Genomic DNA, 27,201 nt, shown 5'->3' on the forward strand with positions numbered 1-27,201 from the left:
AGTCTGCTTCCTGAGATCAGCAGAAAACCTGAGCACTGGAAGACTGATGACTGCTCTCCTGAGGTTACAGTTTAATGGAGAGAATAATGGGAAAGTATTGCTGCCTTCTTAATGACTAGAATTCAGTTTTCTGAAAGGAACCCAAAATATTTTAAGATTAATTATGTTATAAAGCATTAGGAAAACTATAGAATGTTAATAAGATTCTCATTCTTTTACTATTTTATGATGCCTGTTGATTTTGGCAATGCATACAGTACTTTAGCTGTCTGCAATTTGAGATGACATAAAAAGAAACTATAAGAGAAGCAGTGTAGAATTAGGGTTTATTTTCTCCTCTCCTTTGAAATTGAGTTAACAAAGAGAACAAATTTACTTTGATATTTGCAGATGCTCTAGCTGCCTGCAATTACTTGCCTCAGTCAAGAGAGAAAATCATTGCTGCACTTTTCAAGGCTCTGAATTCAACAAATAACGAGCTGCAGGAGGCAGGAGAAGCATGCATGAGAAAGGTGACTGTATTAAAACAACATTCCTTTTGAGGCCACTGTTCTCTCTGCTTTACTTCCTTGGTACAAGACTTCTTGGGAAAGTTCTCTACAGGAAATATTGTTGCTCTGTTAAGTTTTTGTTAGTGATGCTGATAGAAGTTTGTGTCAGATGTGTTTGTTTGGGATTTGAACTTTGCCATAAGCAATTATCCTCATATCCTTAGATTGCAATTAAGAATTATAAGCTCCTGGATGAGGACCATGGTAAATCTTCCAGTCTTTATGTGCAGTCTTTCCTTCTTTCTGTTTGACTGACTGGTCTTTCTAAATAGCTTCAGTCCTTCTCAGCTGTTTTGCAAATATGCAGGCTTGGCTTTGTTGTAAAAGCTCTTCCCATGTTTTGTTTGTGTTCCTAAAAGAAGTGGTGGAGATCCCATAGTTGGTTTTGGAAAAGTAAAGCAGGACAGCAGAGTTAGACCTGAATCACAGTGTGATGGTTACCTTAAGGAACAGGACTGGCTGTCCTGTTTCAGGTCAGAATTAGTGTCCTTGCCTTACAGTGCCCTGTCTGACCTGTGGATGCTGCTTTATCATCTATAAGGGCTGAAGCGACAGGGAAAGGGTATTCTTTCATCATGATTTGTTGTTCATTAGCTGTGCCTAATTTTGATTCAGCAAGATTTTAATTCCATTCTTCTAAATGCAAAAAAAAAAAAAACGAATGAAATTACTTACAGCCTCTTTGTAATGCTGTGTAGCTGGGCTGACATGGAACAGAGAATGTAACTGCAGTAATACTGGTGGTTTGCATTTGTTTGTGCCATTGACTGGCCAGAGGTTGTGTGGCTTTTCATGTCACTGTGGTCATGAGAGGGAATGTACTTACTATTTGTGGCTTGTTAACAGCACAGTTGGGTTGAGAGGTAGCAAATAAGGGTTGTTCTGACCTATACATCAGATTTGTCAGATTGTTTTTTTTCCCAGGATAAACTCATACCCACAGGATATTTGGTTATGACAGGAAATATTCTCTCTGGCTGCTTGCAGCCAAGCTCTTTTGACCTTTTCTGTTGCTCAGGATGCATGCAGATTTTAACATAGAAATTTGCTCTATTGCCTTTAAGCCAGATTCACAGGCAGTTCTTAATATAGTGTCCAAGTAATTTGTTCATAGCTGTGCATTTAATTTATAACCGTAGCAGTTTTTCAGTCTGTCTGTAATTACAATCTCCTACTTGATTATTTTATGGAATGTCCTACTGTGTGTCAAATACCTCAGTGCTTCCCAAATCCATCTTGTCACTATATAAATTTCCAGCACTAGATGTTATTTGAACTATTGTACTGAAGGAACAAAATAAAAGAAGAAAAATTGAATCAGCTGAATCTATTTCAAGAAAAAAGCTTGCACAAAAGTCATGTCCCTCTCCACCTGTATCTTAATTGTGCACTCTCTTGCAGTTCTTGGAAGGAGCCACCATAGAAGTTGATCAAATTCATACCCACATGAGGCCATTGCTGATGATGCTGGGAGACTATCGGAGTCTGACCCTCAACGTTGTGAATCGCCTGACCTCAGTCACTAGGCTTTTCCCAAACTCTTTCAATGATAAATTCTGTGATCAGATGATGGTAAGCCCATCCAAGTTTTTATTTTAGCTCTTCCAGAAGAAATTTTCTTCTAGTTACTATTTTTATTGGTGAAAAATCAAAGTAGTTCAGTAGTGACTCAATGTATATGTTGGAAGTAAAAGATTTTTGTTTCACTATTAATAAAAAACCCCAATTTCTTTAAACATTTTGAGTAAGTTTCTAAAGGGCTTCTAAACCAAAAAGTTGAGGGATTTTATTTTTTAATGAAGACATAACTAGTTATACTAAGGTTTGTTTGGACAAATTTATCTTTAAGCAAGGTGCCACTTGCACCTTTAACAATTTTACTTCCCAATGCACTTGATCTGTTTTGGTGCTTTCTTGATTTATAAAATTTTGGGAGGTATTGCTCTGTTTATTTGCACTGTTTAAATGAATATGTGAATTCTTTATCCCCTTTGCACGAATATGTAAATATTTAAATGCATATGCATCAAGCAAGTCATCAAAGAAAAGAAATGTAAGACTATGAGATTAAAGGTTTTTTTGTATATATATATATATATATATATCTGTGCTTATAATCCCTGCTTTCCTGAATAGTCCTTCTTGAGAGGACTTCCAGCAACAGTAAACTTTTCAACTCGAGGGATTGAAAATAACTGATAATTCTTCCCTTTGTTTCCTTCAAAGAATATTTCTGCCTCTATAGTGTCTCTTGTAGCATGTGCTAAAATGGATCAGTCTAATTAGAAGAATAATGATAATTATCCTTTCTTTGTAGCAACACCTGCGTAAATGGATGGAAGTTGTAGTTATTACACACAAAGGTGGACAACGGAGTGATGGAAATGTAAGTTAATGAGTGCTTTTATGTGAGAAGAGAAGAAATAAATAGTATTAATGTTTTGGAGTTAAAGAACTCACTCATTTGTAAGTGCTGCCATAACTGATTACACACTGATGCTTTGTTGCAAGCTAACAGACTTGTTGGATTGAATATGGAATATTGAATATCTGTTAGAAGTCTCAGTAAGAGGAGCTTCTTTTCTGCTGACAATGGTTACTTTAGAGACTGTTCTAGGTTAGTGTAGGAACAGCTCAAGCATTTGTATTTCTTTTCCCCCTCAGGATTTTCTGCTTAGAAATCTGTTCACTGGAATGGCTGATGAGCTCAGCAGCTTAATCCCCCATTTTTCATTAATATGTTTGATGTTCATAACATAGCCTTTGGAAAATTATACATAATGATAACATAATCCCAGTTAATTTAAAATTTAATTTATTTAAACCAAGTTCAATATTTGCTAGTTGGGATCACATTAAAATCACTCTCCCATTGAAACGAATGGCCTCAGTGTAGAAGCATGGGAAGCTGATCAGTTCTCTTATAAATGGAAAACTGTGCGGTGTAATGTCAATACTGTGTGCTCTTAGCAATACTGATGGGAATTCCTGCTTCAGTGCAGTTTCCTGTACATTATCAGAAGTCCTATAATTCTATTAATGTTTTTATTAAGTGTTGAGATTTATGATTGCACCTAAAGAAAAAATGGGGGAAATTCTATTAATATCTTTGTTTTTCAAATTACAATGAAATTACCTTGGCTTTTTATTTCCCTCAAAACATGGAAATGACTTAATGGTTTTTCATTTCTCTTTCCTGTCATTGCAAAGAGAGCTTTTAATCTGAATTTGGTCATTGCTTTATATTAGACCTAGATGTTCTCTAATGCAGTAAAATAAGATTGGTTTCTTATGTTTTAGTTAAAACACTGTGCATTCTTCAGTTAACCTCATTTTATTAATGCCAGAGTAGTTCTAAGGCCTTCATATACTTTTGGGATTCACTTTTCCTCAAATGTGATGATTACAGATAACTTGCAGATCTTTTTGTAGCAATAGTCTTTTAAACCACAATGTGGCACCTCCAGAACAATTTTTATTGTCACTAAGTCATGTTTAGTTGGGAATTCCCCTGCTTTTAATGTTTTTGGTTGACGTTTTCTGTGTAATTATGTATTTAGAGAGATAAGTTGTGTGGGGAGTGCACGCCAGACACTTGAGAAAGTATGTGCTGTCACATCTTGAGGGACAAGAGAAGTCTGGAAACATTTCAAGTAGAATTGTGTCAATGCAAAGCTGATTAAATATTACTTTTCTGCTTCCTAGCTGTTGCTCCAAAGTTTCCTTAAAAATAAAAACTCTAGGAAACTGCAGGAGGACGCAGTTTGGTTTTTGTACAGCTGCTGTGACAGGCTGTGTTCATGTGTCTGTATGTATATTGTGCTGTTCAAAAACAGGGATGGTCAAACTAGTGGTCAGTTATTGTAGTTGGCATTTCACTTTATCTCTTTTCTTCATGATCCTGGTGAGATTCCAATGTCTGAGACACTCACTAAAAGCAGTGTTCGGGAGCAGGCTGGATCATTCAGACTTGTGGTTGAGTAGAGGAGGTGGTAAACACTCAGAGGAGAACAGAACTGACCAGGAGAGCCTGGTGTTCCCTCCCTGTGCTGCTGCTGTTCAAGCATTCCATCCTTTTCCAGCAGCACGGGATGAAGGTGCCCTTTGATGATGGTGTCAGGCAGTTCTCCAGCATTGTGCAGATAAAGGCTGCTCAGCAGGGCCACTTACAGAATAGTGAAAAGGTCTGTGGAGTGAGTTTTCATGTGAAAAGGTAACTGCAGACAAACTGAAAAATTAGTTAGAAATGCTACATAGTGATGGCTGTTGTAAAGATCCACACTGATGCCAGAATAACCAAGCCTTGTTCACCTAAATAATTTATTACAGTCCTGCTGTGGACCTGAGCTGTGATCTGGCTGTTTAGAGAAATGATCAAATTAAAATGTAATATATTAAGTAGTGATTAAAATCTAATTCGTTGGTCCAGGGAATAAAATATTTGATTTAAATCTTTCTTCCTCTCTTTCCTGCCTCTCCAGGGAAAGGCATGGGATTTCAGGTCATGTCTGGTAATTGAAAGAATAAGTTTTGAGTAGATGGTTGCCTCCAGCTGTCCCTCTTGTGAGAGGGTGGAGATTTCCGTGGTGGAAATTCTGCATTACAGCCTAGGAGGAGTTTAGAGGACTTCATAGCTTGGTAGTGCAAGTACTGAAAGTGGTTTTGTAATAGATGGTGGCCAAATTAGTCTTCAAAGATGCTAAAATGTTGTTTCCCCTGACTTAATTTTTATTATCTTTTTATTCAGTTTAAATATTTGAGAAGCTATGTCTGATCAGTGTAAAAGTAGAAAAAAGGATGAATTTCATCCTAGTTGTTTGGAGGACAATTTGGAGCATGTGAGATGCTCATTGTCTCCATTCCTTCCATTTGAGATGAGGAAGTAACTGAGCTGAAGTTAGACTGCAGCCTGAAGAATGGAATGTGCTGCTGATTTGTACATTTATTTGATATTATTGTGGGCTTTTTCCTTTCATGCTGTGACTTCTGTTTTGGTTCAGCCTGCCACAGAAGGGGTAGAGGTGAGAAACTCAGTGCAGGCACCAGGAACTTTTTTTTGTTGTTATGATTTCTTTTGTTGTATTGTTTGATGTTTTTTTTCTTTTAACTTGTGGTTTGTTAGTTTTATTATTGTTTTGGGCACAGTGCATTGTGCCTCTGAGTGCAGTGCTGTGAATTGTCTTCTGTTTGTCTGTGCAGAGCTGTTTTGATCACATTGCAGTTACGGATGTTGAGCATGTTTGTACCAGGAAGAGCAGGATTTTTAGTTTCTGTGAAGTCATAAATGGTTTCAAAAGATTTTTATGTATTCTCAGCCCTGCACTTCAGCCCATGAGAGGGGTCTTGTGGGGTCTGTCTGGGCAGATCAGGTTAAAGGAGTGGAGCCTAATGCTTTGTGTTTAAATTCAGTTGAGAAAATGTAATGCACTTGATAAAATCATCTTGGATACTGGAACTTGGTTTTAGAGAGATGGTGAGGGTGGTTTTGCTATTTTGTTTTTTCCTTTCCCTTTTCTTACTGAAGGAAATCTACACTTAGGCTAGCTGAAATACAGTCTTTAAATTGCACAATGGAAAAAACAAGCAAAATTATTTTGGACTCCTGGAGAATTTAATATCTAGTGAGAGAACAGAGCTGACTTTACAGCAACCAGCTGTTTGTGAGATAGGCTGAACAGTGCTGTGAGAAAGCTGAATCTCTCTTCATGTGTAGTCTGGGGGTGTGGGGTGTATAGCAGAAATGGTGTAGGTGGAAGGCCTGCCTGTTTGATACATGACCCACTTGGTGTAGAGCAGTGAGCACTCTGGAACTCCCCCATCAGCAGTATCATTACAGTGTTTAGCTCTTACCTGTAAAACACCACTCTACTGGAATGGAAAATAAAATTTAAACCATGATATTACCAGAGGGGGTAGGGCAGACTTCCACAGGTGCAATTTTTTCATGCATTATGGCAAGTAGATGCTGTGTATATGTTAATCTTCTGCATTTGGCTGCTGGCTATGCTAATACCAAGGGAAAAAAAGAAGTAAGATGTGTGATACTGTTTTTATACATTATAGCCAGTAATATTTATTTAATTGTGTTTCTTTGTATCTGTAGGAAATGAAGATTTGTTCAGCAATTATAAATTTATTCCATCTGATCCCAGCTGCCCCACAGACTCTGGTTAAACCTCTTCTGGAAGTTGTTATGAAAACAGAACGAGCAATGTTAATCGAGGTAAAAGTGGAAGTTAACATTGCTGAAATTTTTGCTTTATAGTCTTAAACATTAGTGTATGATAATTATAATATTCTAAATATGGTGTGAGAACATTTGATGCTAAAATATGCTCTTCAAGCCTTTAGGAGATATTAACATTTGCCTTACACCCTTAGAAGTGAAGTTTTGGAAGTGTCAATAAATTCTTATCATGAGAGTTCTGAACATTTTGTATCTGTATAAATGCCAAGTCAAATGTATTTTTCTGAGTGGTAGTAAATTAGTGGGAAATACTCTATACTCTGCATTTTTAATTTAAGGTTTTGAATTTTTCAGGCTGGCAGTCCATTCAGGGAACCACTGATAAAGTTTTTGACACGTCATCCGTCCCAGACTGTGGAGCTGTTCATGATGGAAGCCACTTTAAATGATCCACAGTGGAGCAGAATGTTTATGGTAAGCTGTGTGGGGAGAGGAGCAGGAAAAAACCCTCAATTTGACAAACCTGATGAACAAAAAGGTTTCATCTTTTGCATCTTTTTTTTTGCTTGTATGACCTTGTAGTCCTTAATCATGGTCTTATTCTTGACTGCAGGGTTCCTGTTCCTGGTTTTGTATTTGTTTGTCCTGAAGTGTTGATTTTATACCTTTCCAGATCATGTAAGGCTATTACTGAAGTGTAGATGTTATTTTTATATACATGAAATACAACCTCTGCAACTTTAGTGTGGAATATAAAAGCTACAGGATGATATAGTCGCTGGGTATTTTGGCTTTTAAAGGTTATTAAAATTATTTCTTCCCCTTTTGCAGAGTTTCTTGAAACATAAAGATGCCAAACCTCTGCGGGATGTACTGGCAGCTAATCCCAACCGATTTATCACCCTGCTGCTGCCTGTGGGCGCCCAGGCAGCCGTGAGACCTGGCTCCCCCAGCACCACCACCATGCGTCTCGACCTGCAGTTCCAGGCTATCAAGGTACTCATTTATCTTGTTTGTCTCTGCACTGGATAGCTGAAACCTCTTCAGCTGCTAGCCTCTTGCATCCAGGCTTTCAATGTGTGTGTGTATTACAGCTCATAGAAAACCACTTGTAAAAATATGGAGTGTTTGTAGTCAGAGCTGCTCTGAGAAGAGAAAAGAGACTCAAATTAACTCTGCTTTTCTTGTCAAGTAGGATACAAGAGGACAGCATGACAACAGAAACAGAAATTTATTTTTTTTAATCTAAACTATTTTGTATTTCACTCTTTTGTTTTGCTGTTGAATATTTTAGAACCCTTAATTGACCTTAAGCAAGTGCTCGTATATCATTGTTTCTCCTGGCAGATCTCTTGTGTGTTGACTGTGCATTTGTCTTGTTTTGCTTTGGACAGATCATAAGTATTATTGTTAAGAATGATGAATGTTGGTTAGCAAATCAACACTCCTTGGTGAATCAGCTGAAACGTGTATGGGTGAGTGAAGCTTTTCAGGAGAGACATAGAAAGGAGAATATGGCTGCAACAAACTGGAAAGAGCCCAAGCTGTTGGCCTATTGCTTACTGAATTACTGCAAGTACGTAAAAATCTTTGGTTCCTAGACCCTGCATGTATTATTTTAATTTTGAAAGAACTGTAAAGGTATATAGGCCTACTAAAAATGGTTTGCAGTTACTGAAGAGAAAGTGTAATATATTTCATAATACTGCCATTAGCTTTAAAACCATGCACGTGGTATTGGCTGCTCTTGCTTCTCTGCTCCTTTAAAAGATTAATTTCATCAGCATAGTAGTTTGCATATTTTTTTCACAGAAGCTTTGTATTTTATGTGTTTTCACAGAAGGAATTATGGTGATATAGAGTTACTCTTCCAGTTGCTTCGAGCTTTTACAGGCCGATTTCTCTGCAATATGACTTTCTTAAAGGAATACATGGAAGAAGAGATCCCCAAAAACTACAGTATTCCCCAAAAACGGGCTTTGTTCTTCCGGTTTGTAGACTTGAATGACCCAAACTTTGGAGATGAGCTCAAAGCCAAGGTAACTAAAGCAATTAAATCAAAGAAGCCTGGTATTTAGGTTTCATTTTCTTCTTGGGAGCTAGGGCAACAAAACTCCCTTACTTAAATGTCAATGAGTTTGATAATTGGCAGAGTCATTTAGGTGAAAATATCATACCTGAAGAAGAGCGATAATAAACAGAGACAGCAATTCATCTTGTGTTCAATGCTGGCTGCTTTAGTTTACACTTTCTAAGAATCTGTGCCCTTGGAAGGAAGAAAGGGGAAAAAGTTGGTGTGTGTCTTTTTTCTTGGGGTTTTATGTATAGTTTCCTTTTGTAACTCACTGAGTGTGTCCAACAGGCAGGTTTGCATGAGGCAGTACTTGAATATTGGCTGCCATTAGAAGAATAGAGTAGTACAGTAAAATTTACTTTCTTTATATTCTGTAGGTGCTGCAACATATCCTGAATCCTGCTTTCTTGTACAGTTTTGAAAAAGGAGAAGGTGAACAGCTGTTAGGCCCCCCAAACCCAGAAGGAGATAATCCAGAAAGCATCACTAGTGTTTTTATAACAAAGGTAACAATCTGTTTACATTGAAGTATTCTAAAATTAAAACCAAAAGTTGTTCCTTTCATTTGACTTCTCATCCTGATGTGATTTAGTTGTTCTGTTTTGAATGTTATGGTCTGTTATGTCAAATTGCTTCATAATGTTGAATGTGAGATCCATTAGTCATCAGACTACTATTTTCAGTTCATGCTGTTTTCAGATCTGGAATGTAGCTTTAGAAATGGGCCTTACTTGGCTATAATCCCAGTCTTTTTTATAAGGAAAGCTTTCCATGACCCAACATCAGTGTCTTTCTAATTCACTGCTGTTTCATGGAACCAGTCAGAGGTTATAAAGTAAATGTTGTTGAAGATGAGGGTTGGGGTTTTTAATTTATTTCTTTTTATAGGTTAGCAGTTTGGGAGTTCCCAGATGTGCTCATTATTTAAAGGTTCACACTTCAGCAGTGTTTTGTGGGTACTAAACTGAGTCAAGAAAGCAATTACAATTAGTTCTTAGTCTTCTTAAAAACTGCTCAAAAAGCAAAAATTTGGGACTTTGCCTTTATAATGATAAAAGTCAGTTTTTTGTCAACTTCATTCTCTCCTCTTTGATCCTGCCTGGAACTAGGTACTTGATCCAGAAAAACAGGCTGATATGCTGGATTCTCTGAGGATCTACCTGCTGCAGTTTGCCACGCTGCTGGTGGAGCATGCCCCCCATCACATCCACGACAACAACAAGAACAGGAACAGCAAACTGCGGCGCCTGATGACCTTTGCCTGGCCTTGCCTCCTGTCCAAGGCCTGCGTGGACCCAGCCTGCAAGTACAGTGGCCACTTGCTCTTGGCACACATCATTGCCAAGTTTGCCATTCACAAGAAGATTGTTCTGCAGGTATTGACCATGGGCTTGTGTTAAATTCATGGAGTGCTTTCTTGTATTTTAAGATTCAGAGTAGAAGCTGCACGGTGGTTTTGAATACTGAGTGTAATTCAAACACCACAAACAAATGCAGAAGCAGCAGGCCAAATGTTTAATACAGATTTACTTGGGAGTAGGAGAGTATAGAAAGAAGCAGGAAGGGTAAGACAAGTAGATGTTTTGGTTGAATTAACAAAATTGGGAATGTTTCTTCATTTAAGAGAGAGACACTTCAGTTGAAACACAATGTGGGGACCAAGGGAAAACTACAAATTGGACAGTGGAGAGGGAGGAAGAAAAGGGAATGTAAAGGAAACAGAAGTATATGCTCCATGCTTCTGCTGCTGATGTATCATCATATTTCTAACAAATGATGGACCTTTAGAGAAAAATTGTGTTTATAAATTGTGCTTTGTTTTTGTAAATGCATACAGTATTAATGTTGATGAGAAGCTCTGCTGTTCAGGTTTTTCACAGCCTTCTCAAAGCTCATGCAATGGAAGCCCGGGCTATTGTCAGGCAGGCCATGGCTATCCTGACTCCAGCTGTGCCTGCTCGAATGGAGGATGGACACCAGATGCTCACTCATTGGACACGAAAAATCATTGTGGAAGAGGGTCATACAGTGCCCCAACTAGTACATATTTTGCACTTGATAGTGCAACATTTTAAGGTACTTGTACTGTTACTCTGGTACTCACTGTATCTCCTGTATCAAGGAAGTAAACAGTTTGATTAGAAAAACAGCGTAATCTGATTTATATGGATTAGCTTCAAAATGCATCATTTGTCTGTAAAGATACTTATCTGTAACTGAATACAACTGTTTAATAGCAAGTAATTTATTAAGCTCTATCATGATTGAAGCTAGAACTCCAAATGTCAGGTTAGAGTCTGCAAGGTGAATTCATTGCACATGCATTAGCAGTGTTCTGTGAAGATTCTCTAAGAGTTCTTTTAAAAAAGTACAGAACTATATTTATCGCCATCTTCCAGTAATCCTTTTTTGTTTGACTTTATATATTCTGTGGGATTGACTAGAACACTTTTTTCTGCAGGCAGTGTATGTTGGGAAAAATTAAACAAATGGGAGAATGGTGGAGAATGTCAAGATAGAAGCATTTTTGAAAACATGTATTAAAATGCAATCCAAAGAGACAGCTAATAGACATTTTTCAGGAACTGATGCCTCAAAAATTTTTGAAAGAATATCTGAGTGTGTTCAGATGTGAGTTGAAGCTCTTAAAAGGGTTGGAAAAAAATTGGTATGACTGGTCCTTGAGAAAAACCATGACTCTTAAAAAGAACGTGTTCATTTGAGTGCATGAAATCAATAGTCACTACTGAAAGTTGTAGCCAAAACACTATTTTCAATGGACCAGTTACTTTTCCATATTGCAAAATTTGAAGTGGTACAGGTTTAGCAAACTTTGGGATTGATGACTGTTCTACAATTTTGCTTTATTTCAACTTTGTAGGTTTTGTGTAGAATGTTATTGGTTAATGACTCACATTTCTGTGAAACCATTTCTCAGGTTTATTATCCTGTGAGACATCACTTGGTTCAGCATATGGTTAGTGCCATGCAGAGACTGGGCTTCACTCCCAGTGTTACAATAGAGCAAAGAAAATTAGCTGTGGATCTTGCTGAAGTTGTTATTAAATGGGAATTGCAAAGAATCAAAGACCAGCAGGTAGGAAATCAAAATAAATGGGTAAAGATTGAACTGTTCCACAGTTTAATGTACTTTTTTTAACATGCACATTGCTGATATTTCAGCCAGATTCAGATATGGACTCAAGTGCAAGTGGAGAAGGAGCAAGTTCTGCCTCATCTGCTGTTAAAAGAGGATTGTCTGTGGATTCTGGCCAAGAAGTAAAACGATTCAGGACAGCTACAGGAGCAATAAGTGCTGTAAGAGAAAATCAGGATTTGTTCAGAGACTCTAAGTAGTGTAATTGTTTTTTCCACATGACTCAAAACTCCCTGAATTGAAGGTTTTAGCTTTAGCAAGTATTTAAAATCTGTTCTTGTAGTTTTCCTCCTCCAGTCTGGCTGATGGCTTTTGTGTTTTGTGTGCATGCAGGTGTTTGGACGGAGCCAGTCCTTGCCAGGAGCTGATGCCCTCCTTGCCAAGCCCATTGACAAGCAGCACACAGACACTGTTGTGAATTTCCTGATTAGAATTGCTTGCCAGGTACTGTGGTTATTCTGATATGCAGATACCAGTGTGGAGTAGCAGCCAAACCCATAAACCCCTCTTTTCACACAGGTCCTTTTAGGCTTGGATTATTCTAATGTTTCTATGCTTTGTTTTCATGATTAATTTACATATCTGGGTAATGCTGCAATGTATGCTTGTTCTTTTACCTAGGTTAAATGTCAAGAATGCTTTATCCCAAAATATTTAGAGATTTTTATAGGGAATGACTGTATCTAGGGGTAATGATTGTAGTTTTTTTTTCAAAATCCTATACATGGAATTACTTTCCTGCAGCATGTAGAACTAAAGTTTTTCACCACAATTGGAGGGAATTAACTTTTCTAGAAGGGGGAAAATTATCTGGGTGTACCTCCAAGCTGACAAATTTTATGGCTTCTGCTCCTGCAGCAGACTCAGCTGGTAAGTAGCATGGGATTTTATATCCCACAGTCCATTGCACAAAGAAGATGTCCTCCTAAGTGTAAAGATGAATTGAGTAAAGAGCTGCACATGTTTATGGATACCTTGCAAACAGTAAAGATTAACCATCTTGAGTATGTTCAGAGTTGTAGTAATAAAGGATGGCATGAAACTATTTTTAAATACACCTTTGATGGGTGATTTGGGTTAATTAGCCAGCAATTTAGACACCAGTTCTGGTGTTTACTATTAGTTGTCAGCTTTTTATGCACTAAATGCTGTGTGACTGTACTGATAAAACTACTTAAGCTCATCCTTTTCAGAAATAAGAAATTACATGCTTGCATGGAATGAATAATAAATTAATGACTTGATTCCAAAAGGGTGTAATTTTATTAACTCTGATTAATTGCTAGGTAAATGACAACTCCAACACTGCTGGATCCCCTGGGGAGTTGCTGTCTCGTCGCTGCGTCAACCTTCTGAAAACAGCTTTGAGGCCAGACATGTGGCCCAAGTCAGAACTGAAGTTGCAGTGGTTTGATAAGCTGCTCATGACTGTGGTAGGTAGCATTCTAGTCCTGGAGGTCTTTAGGTTTCCCTGGCATGTGAGATGATTGAATACCAGTCATATCTGGATATAGATTTTTACAGTACTAATCTGTTCTTTGCAGTGAAATAAATAAGTGCTTACGTATGTGAATTGCAGCAGTGACTGTAATTTGTAGAGCTGCAGTACTCACTGGTTGGTGTGGTTTATTTATTTTTGGGGTTTTTTTTCTTAGTAAGTTTTACCAGATTTGATCTGAGTTTAGTAATCTGTGTAACAACCCTTACTCACTGCCTTTTTGTATGCTTTCTCTTTAGGAGCAGCCCAATCAGGCCAACTTTGCCAACATTTGCACTGGCTTAGAGGTCTTAAGTTTCCTGTTGACTGTGCTACAGCCCCCTGCTATCCTGAGCAGCTTCAAGCCCCTCCAAAGAGGGGTAGCAGCCTGTATGACCTGTGGGAACACCAAGGTTTTGAGAGCTGTCCACAGTTTGCTGTCTCGCTTGATGGGAATTTTCCCCACAGAGCCAAGTGAGCGGTGTTTTCTTCCTCCTTTTATCCTTTATTGCTGCATAACTTAAGTGGTTGAGGGTGGGATGAAGGCACTTTTTGGAATGTGCTAATATTCTGTTTTATGATTCTTGCATTTAATGGTCCATTTTAGCTTGCACTTTCAACCTCTGATTAAAAAAGGAAAAGCTGAAAGAAGTAATCATGTAGAATACATCATTATCCATTGACATAAAAACTTAATAACCTGTGGCTGTCATAACTTTAGTTCAAGAAATGCATGCTATAAATTTAATGTATTTCTGCAATTAGAATTTTTCAGCTTCAGAAGTGCATTTTTTTAGGTATTAAGTTTTGGTGTTTAGCTGAAACAAGGAAGGGAGATAAAGTGTAAAAAAGAAAGGCAATAAGTAATATGCTGTGTCTTAGTAGAAGCTAATTTAGATAATATTTTCTTGGAAAAAAGTAAATCAGTAATGTAAGACTGCTCATCAAATTGAGTTACTCAGAAGTGGTACACTATTATCAAAGACATACTGGTATAATAAAGAGGTTTATATAAATGAGGGATCTGCCTATGTCACCTTAGAGTGTTTACAGTATAAGACTCCAGTGGTGTTTTATTGACTCTACATTCACAGTGTAACTGTTCTCTGCCTGTGCTGTGGGTAATGTTACCAAAACTAAACACACCTCTGAACTCTGCAGGTACCTCAAGTGTAGCTTCCAAGTATGAAGAGCTGGAGTGCCTTTATGCTGCAGTTGGGAAGGTTATTTATGAAGGACTGACTAATTATGAAAAAGCCACCAATGCCAACCCTTCCCAGCTCTTTGGTACGTGTCCCACACCCCTGGCAGCTCTGTGGGAATGCCCCTGAATGAGTCATGTCTTTGTCATGAGTTTCCTTTTCCATAAATCCGATCTGATGCAGAGGAAGCTGTGGGAAGCATTTCAGGCTAATTTGAGAGCCGAGCTTGGGATGTCATAGCTGTGAAGAAAGGGAATGGAGGGGGGTTCATTGTGTTCTGTCTGCTCCCTGAAGTGACCTGGGAGCAATTTTTGGAGGCTGGGATCTGTAGATCTACTAGGTGGAAGCCTTTTAAAGTGCAAAGTATTTAAAGTGCATAGGGAAAAGGTGCAGTATTGATATTAAAGTTACTGGCAGCTTCTTACATGGGAAAAAAATCAAATCCTGCAGATCCTCTGAGATACAACAGTTCAAGGAATCTGTGTAGTCTTATGTGTTCTACCTTTCTTTTTAATTTTCTAAGCCTTATTTATTAGCTGATTTAGTTAGTGTATTAAGATTCATGTATTTATAGATCTTAAACTCTCAGTTAATCAAGAAATTACAAAAATACTATTTTTTCTTGTGTGACAAAATCTGAATTTTTAGCATAGACCATTCTGAAGAGCTGAAATGTTTTTCTTTTCTTGGTTTTTTGTACTTACTGAACAGCTAGACAACTCAGCTACATAATAGAATGACAAAGATATATAGGAATAATAGAGTTTGGCCCAGAACTGGTTCTGTTGGTAATACAGACCTGAAATTGTACAATGTTGGAAAACCTGCTGATTTAAATGGCAAATGTCCTTCACTGTTCTATTCTGTGAGCTGTGTAGATGGCTGTAATTTTACCTTGGGAATTGCCTATTTGTCAGATGTCAGGACGTGCTTTACATCAAACTAACCATGAAAGATGTTTCTTACATTTTGTCCAGTGCTCCCTTAAAAGCAGCACAATCAAGTTGTCAGGGGGAGCATTTTGTAGTAATTCTGTGGCTCAGGGGCTGAGCTTTGTGAGCCAAATTTTGTGCTCATCTGATCAGAAAAAGAAATCAGATCTTTGGCAAGAGACATTCAATGACCAGAGCATGCTTCTGTAGATATGCTGTGTAGATAGGTTGAATTATGAATTTGCAGTAGGTTTTTTTTTTTTAGTAGGTATAATTTTACAGGATGTGTGTGCTATTTTTTTTTAAAGGGTGAAATAGTCAACTTCTTCAATCTACAGAAACTGATTTATTAAACTTTATAAAGTTTCTAGATTAGAAAACCCAAGTTACCATTTCTTAATTACTAAACCTGGGCCTACTAATTTAAAAGTTTTCTACTTTTTGCTACTAAAATAAATGTGCAATATCAGGAGTAGTTACATTTTTTTAAGGTCTTAGGGAAGTATTTGTTCTCAATCCCTTTCTTCCTGTCCTCCCTTTTTCCCCTTGCTGTTCATCACACACTTGTATACAAAACTTTGAAATGTTTTGATTAGTGCAGAAGTAACCTTTTAGACTTACTCTAAGGACTAAAGTTGAGACTGAAATTTTTCTCCAAATCTCTCCAGATTTCTAATGTTTGTAACCTGGGTAGTCCCATCCTTTCATGGCATCTGTACCTTACTCAGGTCATGCCCAAGAGAAGTTTTAATTCCTGAAACCTTGTTTTTATCCCTAGGGACTCTGATGATTCTGAAATCTGCATGCAGCAACAACCCCAGCTACATTGACAGGCTGATCTCAGTTTTCATGAGGTCCCTGCAGAAGATGGTCAGAGAACACCTGAACCCACAGGCAACAGCAGGAACAGCAGAAGCAAACACAGGTATTTCCTTGTACAGTCTGTTAATGATTAAACGTGTTAGAAAGCATTAAAATATCTTCATGTTAAAGGGATTCAAATGACTTTGCAGTGTTTGTGTCCATTATAACTTGCTGAAAAATACTTCAGCCTTAGTGAGTAGTACTACTGAAGTGTTGAGAGCTAAAAATGCACTTAGGAAAGTTACCTGCTTAATATATGAATTTCAGTATTAGCCCAACCTTTTCAGTGAAGGGATAGTGAAACATTTGTTGAGTTGCAGCAGAAATAGAAGTCTGAAATTCTTCAAGGCTTTAGAGGGTTGAGGGGAGAGGGGCTGAATTTTTTGATTGCTCTGTGCTTTCAATTTTTTTTACTCCTTCCTATTTTAAAATATTGGAACAAATGTGTTCAAATTAATTTGTTGGAGCTGATGCTTTAGCTTTTAATCTTAAAATAGCATCATTTTCAGTCAGTATAATTCTGTCTCTTGTCAAATGAATTAGAAAAAATCAGATGTTCTTGTAGAAGAAAATACAGTGCTGGTAAAGGGCCCTGTAATTTACTAATGAATAAGCTACTGAAGTAAACACTTTGAAAGAATTGTTACTGTTAGATTCCCAGCCCAAACTTTATTAGGTAAATGAGAGCCTTGTAAATTTTATTAACACTGGGAAACAATTGGAAAATTATTAAACTTCATAGATAAGCAGGTCAGGAAATTAGCTGAACAGAATTAGAGAATTAGCTGCATCACAGACAATTTCTTTCACAAAGTTAATTGCAGTTTTTGAGTATTATGTGTCTGTAATACCTTTTACTAAAGATTTGCAGAAAGGAAAAAACAGGCTTGCCTTTAGGACTTTAAATGGATTTGGTTTTGAAAGAAGTCATAGAATCATCAAATGGTTTGGGTTAGAAGGAACCTTAAAGATCATCTAATTTCAACCCCTTGCCATGGGCAGGGACACCTCCCACTAGACAGTTGCTAAAGCCCCATCCAAGCTGGCCTTGGGTTGTGCCTTAGTTGTGTAGGATGGTAAAATGGTAATTCTGAACACATTATCTCTGGGGTTGGATGTATTTCCAGGCAATAGATGATGCTGATATTTTTAAAATTACAGCATCTTATCTGGAAAGTGTTTTCCCTCAGTGTTTCATAGGTGCATGCACAACTCTAACCCTGTTTTTGCATCCATAGCAGGTACAAGTGAACTGGTAATGCTGAGTCTGGATCTTGTGAAAACTCGCCTGGCTGTGATGAGCATGGAAATGAGGAAAAATTTTATACAAGCTATTCTAACATCTCTCATTGAAAAATCCACTGATGCCAAAATTCTTCGTGCGGTGGTAAAAATAGTGGAGGAGTGGGTGAAAAACAATTCCCCAATGGCAGCTAATCAGGTAAATTGAGTAGATGAAGTCATTATTGCTCTCAAATACTAAATAACTATGGTTAGCCAATATAATTCATCAGTTTTGACAGTGAGGTTTGTAGTGATCTGATATATATGTTTAGATTCCCTTGATGATGTTTAGACTATTTTCATTCCCTGTGAAAATAGCTGCAGCTATAGATACTTGGCATTTTATAGACATATTTGATGTTTGATCTCAAATGCTGTTTTGTGGAAAACTTCCTTTAAAGTTTTAAAATATACTTCACATTGATCTGGATAGAAAGACTCTTCAGGATGAAGATGACTAACGCTAATATAAATTATATTACTCTGTAACATTTTGTGTCCTCCTCAATCTGCCATATTTTTCTTAAGAATTGAGCTCTTTACAGCCTAGTGCTGTACAAAAGGACTACACTTTTTATAATATACATCAGAAATTTTTAATCCCTGAACAACTTAGACTTACTTTTAGTCACAATTTAAAAATTCTCCAGCATATATTAGAAGGATAAGTGCTTGAGTTATTTTTCTTTTTAAGAACTATGACCTACCAAGCTCTTTTTCAGTACTTTAGAAGCAAAAGAGTCATGTAAAGAGTGGCTGAGTTGTAGTTTGAATGTGCTAGTTCTCTTGTTTTGTTTCTCATGTTTTAAGATGAATTGACAAAATTAATCATGTGTTCTTTTACCACAGACACCTACTCTCCGGGAGAAGTCCATTTTGCTGGTGAAAATGATGACTTACATTGAAAAGCGTTTTCCAGAAGACCTTGAATTAAATGCTCAGTTCTTAGACCTTGTTAACTATGTCTACAGGTAATTATAGTAATTAATCATTTATTGCAGCTTATTGGCTCATAATTTGTACCATATATGAACTTTATAACATGTCATCAGTCCTTTTAGGTCTGAATTAAGGGATTTTTTTTTTTTGCCTTAAAATGCAAAATCAATTCACTTTACTGAGACCACAGTGCATATTTATGGAATGCAATTTGAAAACAGAAGTTCCTTAGTAAGGATTTTTACTTTTGGCACTGATAAAATACCTCCACCCCAACTTCTTTCTTTCCCAGGATACCAAGGCATCCTTGTAGCTGACTGTATTCTCAGCACTGTGGTTACAGCTAAGCTCTGTCTTTTCACATTCATAGGATATAAATATTATTTTTCCTTGAAACTTAATTGTAAATTACACTTTCAGGAGAGGTACTTTGCTGGGTAGACTTGAAGATTTGAATCACAATGAAATAATTAAAATAGTCACCTTATCAACAAATGCCAGGTATTTAATGGTGTGCTGCTGCTGCTTCACATTATTTTGCAGTCCCTTTGCTGCTGTACTCTGCTGGTTCACAGTGCTCAGGAAGTTTTATCACTCAATACAATTTGTGATTTCAAGCACCATACAGATATAGCTTCAGGTGTTTCATAATTATGATAAGATTTTATCCTGAAAGAGTATTTCTGATAGTTCTGGGTAGTTTTACAACAAGCAGCAAAGTTTTCTTTGCTGTTTCTCTCAAAAACTGCACCTGGATGTTTATCACATGTGGGTTTTTACAGAATGTCATCTCTTGGAGTTTTTAGTCCGTTATACAGAACCTAGGAGTCTTCTCTTTCTAATGGCTCTGTTTTTCACCTTTATTCATTCTAGGGATGAGAATCTTTCTGGGAGTGAACTTACAGCTAAACTGGAGCCAGCATTTCTCTCTGGTTTGCGCTGTGCCCAGCCACTCATCCGAGCCAAATTCTTTGAGGTCTTTGACAATTCCATGAAACGTCGCGTTTATGAGCGCTTGCTTTATGTGACCTGTTCCCAAAACTGGGAAGCAATGGGAAATCACTTCTGGATAAAGCAGTGCATCGAGGTAGGGAAACTACTTGCATCAGAAATGCAATTAGATACATGTTTTAGTCCTTATTTTTCCTTGTTGGGTGTAGAAGCATTGTGTGGTGTTTGTTTTCTGGAGTGTGTTTGTATCAAAGCTGAAAATACCAAGTCTGCTGCCTCAGCTTCTGTGGTGCTTAAAAATATATACAATGGTTGAACAGTGAAATGCTGATGCTTAGGAAGTGACTTCAGTATAAACGTTTAAAATCTATTTTCTCTGCCAAAAGCTTAATGACCAGGTTAATACTTCTTAAGGAAAACAATCTCTTATAATTGATAATGACTATGGAAAAAAACCCAAGAATTTTTATAGGAGAAAATTCCAAGAAAACTATTAAAGCTGTAATGTCTCCTAACAGTGTGACAGCTGTTAGGTGGGATTGCATGGAAATGAAATTGCATCTTTGCTTGGGTTATTTAAAATAAAATGGGACAAAACCTTTTATTTTGACAATATGCATATTAAAGCATGAATTTAAGGTGACTGTGAACATCCATTTTAGGGTAACAGAGTCGTATTTATTAGCAGATTGAGGGCATTTAATACTTGTGTTAAAAAGTACAAAATACAGCCTTTAGGCCTAGGAGATTCTATGAATAAAGCTGATAAAAAGGTCTTAAACTTACTATTGCAACTTCTATCTTGTTTTTAAATATTAAACCATAGTGATGTTTTCTTTGAAGTTCTGCAGTAAAATGCATGTTCAAAAACTCTTGTTACTTCTCCACGTGGTAGCTGCTGTTGGCAGTGTGTGAGAGGAACACCACGATTGGCACCAGCTGCCAGGGGGCCATGCTGCCCTCCATCACCAATGTCATCAACCTCGCTGACAGCCACGACAGGGCAGCCTTTGCCATGGTCACACACGTCAAGCAAGAGCCTCGGGAGAGGGAGAACAGCGAATCCAAAGAGGAGGTAACTGACAGGAAATACTGTGGGAAAAGCAATCTTTTGGGTGGAATTCAGCTCTTCTTAGTTTCTCACCAGATAGCTTTGGAGAATGTATGATGAAGGTGATGTGTGCAGATTGTTCGTGTCTCTTGTGGTTTTAAGCATGTGTGGGTCTCTCAGAACTCCCATTCATTCATTCAGCACTCTAGGAAATTACAGATCTGAAACTGAAGAAGAAAACAGTGAGGCCTGATCAAATAAATTGATCAGGAAGGTGTTTTCTATTGTGGAAAATAAGCAAAAGTACATAGAAGATGTCTGTTTATTTCTGTGTAGGATGTTGAAATAGACATTGAGTTGGCTCCAGGAGATCAGACCAGCACTCCCAAAACGAAGGAACTTTCAGAGAAGGACATTGGCAACCAGCTGCACATGCTGACCAACCGGCACGACAAATTCCTCGACTCCCTTCGGGAGGTGAAGGTGGGTGCAGGTTGTTGGTGACAAACCACTTCAATCCTAAAACTTCAAACTGATCTGAGGTGGTTTTATTTTTTTTTTTTTCTTTTTCTGTCTCGCGCTTCTCATTTTTTAGCTGAGTTTTCTTATGTAGACATTTCTTATAATCTGGAGTTTCTTATTTGCCTATGGTAAAAAATTCTTAAGCCTTCACTTCATCGCTAGTTATTACTGTATCCCTTTCCTACAAAATTAAATATCATCCTCCTTCACTGTATGTATATTTTAACAATTCACTTCAGAAACTAGTGATGACAAACACAGGGTATAGCATCAAAAATGTGTATCAGCATTTTATGATTAACTAATTTCTAAGAAAGTAATTTAGCTGAAAGCTATGTTTAAATAACTCCACACTAGCAACAGCTCTATCCAATTAACCTCATTATTCCTGTTAGGAAGATGATCGACATCTTCCCTTTTTCCTTCTTTTTTTTTTTGATGATTACAGTAATGAATCAGAGTCTTGATCAACATGAAAATAGGATTAATTTCTTGTTGTGCATCTATATTGCTAAAGGAAACACATTTTTGTGAAAAGACATTAGTGTTACTACTGAAACAACTGTATAAGTGGACTGTTTTGCCACAGGATTAATTGTATTTTCCTGTTGCTGTACATCTGTCTGTTTCCAGACTGGAGCGTTGCTGAGTGCCTTTGTTCAGTTATGTCATATTTCTACACCTTTGGCAGAGAAGACTTGGATACAGCTATTTTCACGACTTTGGAAAATCTTGTCTGACAGACAGCAACATGTGAGAACCTCTCTCTCTCCCACTTGCAGATTCCTCTTTGTAAATGACTACTGTTCCAGGAAAATGTGTTTGTGTGGTGACTTTGTTCACTAGCTTTGAGATATTTGCTATTCTCAGACTGTTGAATGCTGTGTACTTGTATGAATACATCTTTTGAAAGAAATAGGGCCTTTCATTTTACAAAGAGAAATGTACTTATTGGAGGGTTGTTCCCTGTACTAAAGAGATGTTAAATCTGATTTCTCTAATTGAAGAATCTGAATAGACAGATAATACTATGTTTTTTCTTCTAGGCTCTAGCAGGTGAAATAAGCCCTTTCTTGTGCAGTGGAAGCCATCAGGTGCAGCGAGATTGCCAGCCAAGTGCCCTGAACTGCTTTGTGGAAGCAATGTCACAGTGTGTTCCTCCCATTCCCATCAGACCTTGTGTCCTGAAATACTTGGGTAAAACTCACAACCTCTGGTTTCGTTCTACACTCATGCTGGAACATCAAGCCTTTGAAAAAGGACTCAGTCTGCAGATTAAGCCTAAACAGACAACAGAATTTTATGAGCAGGAAAGCATAACTCCTCCTCAACAGGTAGTGTTCATATTTCATAAGGTATTTCAATAAATATAAGAGAAAAACCTAACACTGACAAGTCCTCCACTAAACCGTGTCCCCAGGTGTCACATTTCACATGTATTTTAAATACCTCCAAGGGCAGTGACTATAGCATTACCCTGGGCAGCCTGTTCCAGTGCTTTACAACCTTTTCAGTGAAGACATTTTTCATAATATGAAATCTAAACCTCCCCTGGTGCAACTTGAAGCTGTTTTCTCTTGTCCTGTTGTATTATTGACTTGTTTAAAGATTTTGGGGTTTTTTTATGATTTGATCTGTTGTGTTAGGGAAAACAGGCAAGAGTCAGTGTGCAAGCCTTAGGATGTTTTTGTCATGCAGTGTTGTTCTCAGTACATGGTTGTTACTAATTTCTTGCCTTGTAGAGTTTTAAAGAGACTTTTCATAAGTTTTATAAACCCTTCTCTATTTCCATGTCTCTATCAGCTTGCCTCAGTGTAGAACATGGGGTTTGCTGCCTACTATGCTTTATAAAGATGAGTTAACTGTGGAGAAATGTGTTCTTAACCTTGTAGGAAATCCTGGATTCCCTTGCTGAGCTCTACTCTTTGTTACAAGAAGAGGATATGTGGGCTGGGCTGTGGCAGAAACGCTGCAAATTCCCAGAGACAGCAACAGCCATTGCCTATGAACAGCATGGCTTTTTTGAACAGGTAGAGTCTTCATTTTAGAAATTATCTGAGTAGTTCTACAGTCAGGATAAATATTCTGGTCAGCAGGAAAAAACTCTGAATATTAATTATTAACTTGAATCTTCTAAAATGGAAAGTACCATGGCTTCCCTACTGTCTACAGTAATAGTTTGAGGCCTTGTAATACTGAGGTAAAGTGACATTCTTGTCACGAAAATCTGATGGGTGTGCACATTTGTCAAGCTGCCAAATATTCAGGAATAAATTTAACACACCTGACTATTTTTTTAAAGTCTATGAAGCTTTTCTTATGACTCATTTTTAAAAAATAAAAGAGTATTGACTTATTGTGTACATAGCAGATGGAAACCTGGAATGGTTGAATTTTCTTTAGGCACAAGAAACTTATGAAAAAGCAATGGAGAAGGCTAAAAAAGAGCATGAACGGAGCAACGCTTCCCCTTCCATCTTCCCTGAGTACCAGCTCTGGGAAGACCACTGGATTCGGTAAGACTTGGAAGCTGATGTGGAACAAGTGTTTTTACCCTGCAATAGAAGCAAAATACCCTGCTCTTGGTTTAAAGCATTAGTTATGAGAGTAAACTTACCTCAGGACTTAGCTCAGATACAGGGAAAACTTAAGGGAATAAAAAAAGCTATTTTGTATTCCCTTAACAGAGCCTCAGAAGTGATATGCCTGAATTGCTGTAAAAATGTAATTTGCTATTGGTGGAAACAGACTGGAGCTAAAATTTGTTTTTCCTATTTAAAATGGTTGTTCTGGGAGACACAAAATGCAGCTCTTCCCTGTTCACAGATTTCTGTATTATAACTGATAATAAATAAATAAATAAAAAAAAAGTCTTCCCATCTGGATAAAACTTCTGCAGTGCTTGCAGACTGTTTGTAGACAAATATGCAGATAATATTCTGATGCACAAACATTTATTGTCACTTTTATTGAAGCTTTTGGGTTTGTTTTTTTTTTTTTTTGGTAACAAAATTGACACTGCATTTGATTTTCCTAGTTGCTCAAAAGAGTTGAACCAGTGGGAGCCTTTGACAGAATATGGCCAGTCCAAAGGTCACATAAATCCTTACCTAGTGCTGAAGTGTGCGTGGAGGGTCTCAAACTGGATTGCTATGAAGGAGGCTCTGGTGCAGGTGAGTGAAGGCTTTTTGTGCTCATGTTTAGTTTTTCCTCATTCTGCCTTGGGTATCTTCATCCCAGCTGTTTCAAGAACCATCCCATGAGAATAAGCTGGTGGTTATTGTTCTTGAGGCTGCTAGGACAGCCAGGCTGCACAGACATCTTCAGCTTCTTGGGGCCGATGGCAGACTTCTCTTGTAGTTGCCAGTAGATTGTCTGGATTTTTTTAAAGTGTTGTATAAGGTGTCACTAATCTAAAGAAGATGGAAAACATGGGGTTTTTTGTGTGTTTTGATTTGGTTTTTCTTTGGTTTCTTTGTTTTTCTGTTTTGTTTTAATTTTAAGGAAATATATTGTCTTTTCATGGTAGGTAGAATTGTTAATCTGTGATACATTAATACAGAAACATTAACCAGATGTAAAACTGAAATCTGAAAGGTGGGAATACTGCATTAAATCACAGGTGGAAAGGAGCTTGCAGATCTTTCTTGCACTGTTGTATACAGTTGGGCAATACTGCAATTACTCTGCTAAAGATGCCAGAATTTGCAATAAAAAGGTGAAGTACGTGTTTAAAATACAATGTGAAACCAAATGTCTAAGTAGCAAACTGCACATGCAACAAAAACTGTCTTATGGGTGCTATTTACATTTTAATTAATTTCTTTTGTTCTTATAGCGCTTAGTATTCTGTGTACTATTTAAGTATGCAACTTCAGAGGCTAAGTATAGAAATATCTGAGAAACCTTTAAAGCCTAAAGTAAGAACTATATTGTACAGTATATTGTAAGCTTTGGGCTTGAAGAGAGTGAAATAGATCATATCTGACAGTTTCTGGTTTTGGACAATTGCAAGTTGAGTGGAAGTGACAACCCTGAGTAAGTGCTGATATGCTGTAGCTGCAGTTATATTAAATGAGGTATTTTCAGTAATGAGACATTTACTTTATGACTGAGGAGAAGATGCTGCTGAAGCCATAAATGGAGCCTTTGTGACTCTACTCAGGTTCTTGTAAAAGTGTCAGCACACGTTTGCATAAGTATTGGGATCTGAAAGAATAATTGATTCTATGCTGCTGTACTCACTTCTCCAATTTTATTGACGTTCTTTAATGTGGCTGTTTTTTGTCAAGTTCCATGGTTGATTCACAAGAGAGGCCAGACACTATGGCAAATATCTATCAGTTTTTGTAAATCTTTGTGAAAGATTTTTAATAATCTACCCATTAAAGTTGAGCTATTAAAATAGCAAGTAGCCTTTGATAGGACCCAAGACTCATTTCCATTTGCTCACATTGCCATTGTGTTTAATGATCCAGTAGATAACATAATAAAGGAGATTATTTTCACTGTGTAAGTGTAAGGATGCTACCTGGCACTTTGTCTTTGCTGGCTCAGGTGTAAAAGTCAGTTGAGGATAACAGGAATAACAATTGTAACGGTCACCATACAGTTTATCAGCAGGAGGATAATGCAGGGGGATTTCTGTGTTGCACATCAAACCATAAAGGGCTTGATGTAAAGTGGAGGAAAAAGAGGTGAGAAAGTTGTAGATTAAAGGTCAGCTGGTGAGCACTGGCTCAGTGCAGGTTTGCTATAAAGTGTTCACAGAATTTAGGTACTGCACAATTCAAGTGCTTTGCTGGGTTTAGTTGCCATATTTCTACTGTTCCAGAATTCTGAGGAAATGGTTTAAAATCATTTTATGAATTATTTTAGCACTATGACCTGACTTTGCACCTGTGCTCAGAAATTACTTTAACATAAATGAGGTTGGTTGTGATTACTTGAAAAAATATCAGCTGTTTATTTTCATAAACTTAGCAATGCCCTAGAGCAGACAGGGAGTACAATGCTGCATGATGTGGGACAGGTAGGCACAGGGTCCTTTTACGTGAGAAGTTGCCATTACACTTTCTGGAACCCCTGAAGCATTTTAGACATAGTGTCTGTTATCTGCTGAGAAGCATCTCCTGGCTTTGTGCAGGGTGAATTGTTTGCTGTGAGCTTCCTGCTCCTGTGGCAGGGCTGCTTTGGGCTGGCTCAGCTCTTTGAGCTGCATTACAATTGTCAGTGTAAAAATACCCCAGCAGCAGCTTGGGCATGGGCACTTCTACTCTTGTGCTGAATTGGCAATTCATGTGCCAGCCTGCCCTTGCCAGTAACTTTAGGAGAGCTGAAACTCCTCTAGTGACATAAATGTTAATACTTGAATCAGATATTTTTAAGAAATGAGATTATTTTTAAAACATCAAAGCTGTTTGTTTAAGAAGGCTTCAAAAAATTAACTGTTTGAGTAGGAATGAGCTCTACTGGATTTTTTTCCTATTCCATGACCAGGTGGAACTGAGTTGTCCAAAGGAGATGGCCTGGAAGGTGAACATGTACAGGGGGTACCTGGCCATCTGCCACCCCGAGGAGCAGCAGCTGAACTTCATCGAGCGGCTGGTGGAGATGGCGAGCAGCCTGGCCATCCGCGAGTGGCGGCGCCTGCCCCACGTCGTGTCCCACGTCCACACCCCCCTGCTCCAGGTAACAGCAAAGACTTCTTCTTTCCACTTGTCCTCCAGCAGCAGGTCTCAGAACTTTCAGTAGGTGCAAGTGTGAAATATCTTAGTGTATATAACATATATATATATATAGTACTGTTAGTTTTTGCATTGTGGTATTTCTTTGTTCAAAGTTGCAGAATGTGTGTTTCTATTTCGTCGAAGTACGTGTTGCTTATCAGGAAGAGCTTGTTAGTGGTTAAACCCACCTTTTTTCATAACTCCAGAAATATTTTTGGGAAGCACCTGGCACAATTATGATTATATGGAATATGTCGTTTAACTATTATGAAATGAAATAA

At 37.7% G+C, this 27,201-nt stretch overlaps 1 protein-coding gene across 1 annotated transcript in view; it reads left to right on the top strand.

Annotated features, from left to right (window-relative positions):
- The window catches only part of TRRAP (transformation/transcription domain associated protein), a 73,248-nt gene that overhangs the window by 22,624 nt on the left and 23,423 nt on the right, over positions 1–27,201 (top strand). Inside the window, exons 29-57 of the mRNA XM_053991922.1 lie at positions 391–512; positions 1,953–2,123; positions 2,869–2,937; positions 6,655–6,774; positions 7,093–7,212; positions 7,570–7,734; positions 8,133–8,314; positions 8,579–8,777; positions 9,190–9,318; positions 9,922–10,188; positions 10,682–10,888; positions 11,751–11,909; positions 11,996–12,130; positions 12,303–12,413; positions 13,256–13,402; positions 13,707–13,920; positions 14,608–14,733; positions 16,359–16,505; positions 17,683–17,885; positions 18,578–18,699; positions 19,541–19,754; positions 20,514–20,693; positions 21,006–21,152; positions 21,825–21,944; positions 22,238–22,525; positions 23,084–23,221; positions 23,595–23,707; positions 24,229–24,364; positions 26,691–26,882. Of these exons, the coding sequence (XP_053847897.1) occupies positions 391–512; positions 1,953–2,123; positions 2,869–2,937; positions 6,655–6,774; positions 7,093–7,212; positions 7,570–7,734; positions 8,133–8,314; positions 8,579–8,777; positions 9,190–9,318; positions 9,922–10,188; positions 10,682–10,888; positions 11,751–11,909; positions 11,996–12,130; positions 12,303–12,413; positions 13,256–13,402; positions 13,707–13,920; positions 14,608–14,733; positions 16,359–16,505; positions 17,683–17,885; positions 18,578–18,699; positions 19,541–19,754; positions 20,514–20,693; positions 21,006–21,152; positions 21,825–21,944; positions 22,238–22,525; positions 23,084–23,221; positions 23,595–23,707; positions 24,229–24,364; positions 26,691–26,882 (4,643 nt within the window). The remainder of the gene's footprint in view (positions 1–390; positions 513–1,952; positions 2,124–2,868; positions 2,938–6,654; positions 6,775–7,092; positions 7,213–7,569; positions 7,735–8,132; positions 8,315–8,578; positions 8,778–9,189; positions 9,319–9,921; positions 10,189–10,681; positions 10,889–11,750; positions 11,910–11,995; positions 12,131–12,302; positions 12,414–13,255; positions 13,403–13,706; positions 13,921–14,607; positions 14,734–16,358; positions 16,506–17,682; positions 17,886–18,577; positions 18,700–19,540; positions 19,755–20,513; positions 20,694–21,005; positions 21,153–21,824; positions 21,945–22,237; positions 22,526–23,083; positions 23,222–23,594; positions 23,708–24,228; positions 24,365–26,690; positions 26,883–27,201) is intronic.

Source organism: Vidua macroura, chromosome 16 (assembly GCF_024509145.1).
Source record: "Vidua macroura isolate BioBank_ID:100142 chromosome 16, ASM2450914v1, whole genome shotgun sequence".
Classification (NCBI taxonomy): domain Eukaryota; kingdom Metazoa; phylum Chordata; class Aves; order Passeriformes; family Viduidae; genus Vidua; species Vidua macroura.